This window comes from Propithecus coquereli, unplaced genomic scaffold, assembly GCF_000956105.1.
Source record: "Propithecus coquereli isolate 6110/MARCELLA unplaced genomic scaffold, Pcoq_1.0 Scaffold56, whole genome shotgun sequence".
NCBI lineage: Eukaryota > Metazoa > Chordata > Mammalia > Primates > Indriidae > Propithecus > Propithecus coquereli.
The window spans coordinates 4,255,257-4,258,697 of record NW_012151507.1 but is presented as its reverse complement, the minus strand read 5'-3'; the positions used below and the strand labels follow the sequence as shown (position 1 = coordinate 4,258,697).

Genomic DNA, 3,441 nt, shown 5'->3' with positions numbered 1-3,441 from the left:
TATATAAAATGAAAATTTTCAAAATGCACAATTTTCTGACATTTTAATTCACGTATTATAATTATAATTAAAATATGATAACAACAAACATTTATTTGGGGTATGGCACATATCAACTGTAATCCTCATGATAAACCTACTACTGTCTCTGTTTTACTGATGGGGAAAGTGATGCACCAAGAGATTGAAGAAGTCATTTGTTCAAGATTTCACAGCGAGTAAGAGGCAGAACAGGGATTTGAACCCAGACAGTCCAGATTCAGGGTTAACCAATCTGTAGCCACTAAGCTATAATTCCTCTTTCATCTCCAGGATAGAAGGTGTTCTTTGATTCTCCTTTTTTATGGGCAGAATTTTCTAGGTTCTCAGAGTGCAATTAAAGAAAAAAAAAACAAAGAATAGTACTTGCCTAATATTGTTATGTCTGGAAAAGAAATTGTGGCTTCTTACAAAATGCCTATTTTCTGTTAACTTATTCTGTGATATAATATCATGGCCTCAGCTGGAGCTTCAGCTGAACCACAAAACCTGATGATCTCACACATCTAACTGTGCAACTCACATGATCCATCAGAGGACAGTAGCTGTAAGCAATTCTGTTGCACAAAGTGGAGTAGGTCACCTTGTCCAGTTTGGCTAAAAGTCTTCGGAGGGTGAGCAAAGCCCGCATTACAACCGTGACGTCTTTGCAAAGGAAGGCATCCAGGATGCATATTAATAAGCTGCAGACATTTTCTACCTACATAGGAAAGGAGGCCAATGGTGAGATTATGGAAGTAGAAGACTCGTACTGGCATCTGAAATGCACACTGCTGAGTTTGGGCAGCACATCGCGGTGTACTGGGGCTAGCTCACAAGAGGCAATTGTCAAATTGTCAAAAATCTTCAAAGCTGATTGTTAAAACAAGCCATTATTGAAAATTAAACCATATATATTTAGAATTAAATAAAAACCATGGCAATAAATACTAAAACATTATCACTTCCTAATTCTTTGGCTACATTTTACTATTATCCATGCTCTTGAGGTTATTTATGTGTAATGTATTCAAATGGTGGAAACATTAAATAATGTGCTGATGTGCATCTCTTCCCAACTCCACGTTCAGTAATGTCCCTTTGATAGCTTGAAATTGGACATGGCGGGAGTATGGAAACCAGGGAAATTGGTCTTATTTCCAGAGACCTGGTTGTTGCGACCTGTTTGGACATGAGCATTGCTGAGCAGCTGAGGCAGCTCATGGGACTCAAGTGCAGATCAGAGCCAAATAGAATAGAAGGCAAGGAAAAACATGAAAAGGGGACACAAAAGAAGAGAAAAGTAGGAAGAAAAGGAGTAGAGATAATGAATAAATATTATATGCCAACTAAGGAGAAAAATAATAAGGAGAAAAAATAATAAGGAGAAAAAATTGAATGAAGGATGATGTCAATGCAAGAAGCCACTTGTGTCGGGCTGGTAAGTTGAGTCTTTACCAATAGTATGTGAAATCTCAACCCAGATCACTCTCCACTGCTTTTCTTCCACTCTCCTAGCTAGCCTTGATACAGAATCTTCCGAAAATCAGTTGTTGATAACGTTGAGAAGAGCTCTGGGCAAAGCGAGAAATAACTCGCTGCTTACTGAAAGAATGTACCTAGTTAATAAACCCATTGATTTTCCCCTGATAGGCTTAAGCTTTCAGGCACTATGCTCAATAGATAAACAAGGATTTATTATTAGATTCATTGTTAAATCAATAATAATTTAATGTCAGCATTGTGCAAGATACTTTGGAATTTAAAGTTGTTATATAAAACACAGGAGCATGCTTAAATTCAACGGACTTAGAAGGCAAGAAGTATTCATGTAACAGAGGGAATGATGGGGGGGGCGGGGGCGGGGAATGGTAAAAAGATTTTCTGTCTCTTTAAATCTTCCCCCACTGTTTTTGGGAACTGCAGCCTGGCCTGCATCCTTGAGGCAGGTTAAATCTTTTGTTAAAACTCTCAGGTGGTGACAGCCCCCCATGTGGGCTGTTGAGTTCACAGGCTTTGTCTTTGGCTCAGATGGGAGATTAGAATAGTTAACCACAGTAATTGCCTGAAGCTGAGAACCCTCTCTTTAAAAGCTCTGTATTTCTTCCTGTGTTCAGGAAAATTTGGATTTTGAGATGAGAAGGTCTACCATTTTTCCTCCTTTGCAAAGTAAACTTTTTTCCTTCCTCCCCAAACCACTTATCCTCATCCTTCTGATTCGGCCTCATGGACAAGTGGCCGAGTTTTCGGTAACATTCAGGAGTTAGCGCGAAACAATATAAGACAGTGACTCTGTCTTACATTGCTTGTTGCCTGCATTAGTCACCTGGAGGACTTTTGAAAACACAGATTGGTTGGCCTCACCCCCAGAATTTCTAATTCCACAGCCCTGGGTAGGGACCGACAATCTGCATTTCTAACAAGTTTCCAGGTGCTGCTGGCCCTACTGGCTCAAGGACCACACTGTTAGGACCACTGATCTAAAACGTTATATAAGTAAGTGCTCATCATTGTTATGGCTCTGGGAGGAATGAGGCTGCTGGAGATCAAAATATTCAGTGCAGCTTGACTTGAACTGACCATTGAAAAATATGGAAAACATGAATATGAATGTGTTAAGGAAGAAAGTGTTACGAGTGGAAGAAAAAGGTTGGGTGCTCTGAGATAGGAGCTAATGTGCATGTGTGTGTATGCAGGAGGGGAAGTTATCTGTGTATGGTTCAGAGTGTAAGAAGAGTGTTCATGTAGGGCAATGGCGATAAATTCTGAATGTAATGAATAATTTTCTGTAAAAAAACATAAATATGGTGATAAAGCCACTAAACTGACTTAACATATCCTTTCCATTCAACTCAGTTTCCTGATTGATAAAATACCAGGCTTTGATATTGTTTAAACTATATGGAAACTAAAAAATATCAATGTTTTATCGGTAAAGATATTGAGCAATATCAAAATTATATATCATGACTTTGTTGGTGCTGGCAGACACAAATTCCACATACGTACCTCATTGATCACGGGTGCCATGCTGGAAATTTTCTGAAGGCTCAGTTTGCTAACTGAAGGATTAGGATCATTGATCCAGTTTCTGAAGAGGACCAAAAACTCTTCTGGGAATGGGTCCTTCAAAAAGTTATTCAGAAGCTGAAAGTAAACAATTAAGTTCATAAGCAGAGTACGGGTCAAATCGCACGATTTCTATCTGTCATACAAATCAAGAGGTTTCAGTAAAACTAGAATATAAATCTCACTAAAACTCCATATGCTTAGATACATTCTTCATTTATTTCTGTGTTCATAGCGGGGCAGAAGAGAAAAAGTGATCAGAATAGAAAATAGATGCTTAGCTTTGTTTTTATATGAACATATATATAGATATAATTTGGGGAGGGTGGGGTAGAAAGAGGGTCTTGCTATGTT

At 38.5% G+C, this 3,441-nt stretch overlaps 1 protein-coding gene across 1 annotated transcript in view; it reads right to left on the bottom strand.

Moving 5' to 3' along the window:
• MROH9 (maestro heat-like repeat family member 9) overlaps nucleotides 1-3,441 on the bottom strand; it is a 114,443-nt gene that overhangs the window by 51,551 nt on the left and 59,451 nt on the right. Inside the window, exons 15-16 of the mRNA XM_012657716.1 lie at nucleotides 3,028-3,165; nucleotides 563-739 (exon numbers count right to left, since the gene is read on the bottom strand). Of these exons, the coding sequence (XP_012513170.1) occupies nucleotides 563-739; nucleotides 3,028-3,165 (315 nt within the window). The remainder of the gene's footprint in view (nucleotides 1-562; nucleotides 740-3,027; nucleotides 3,166-3,441) is intronic.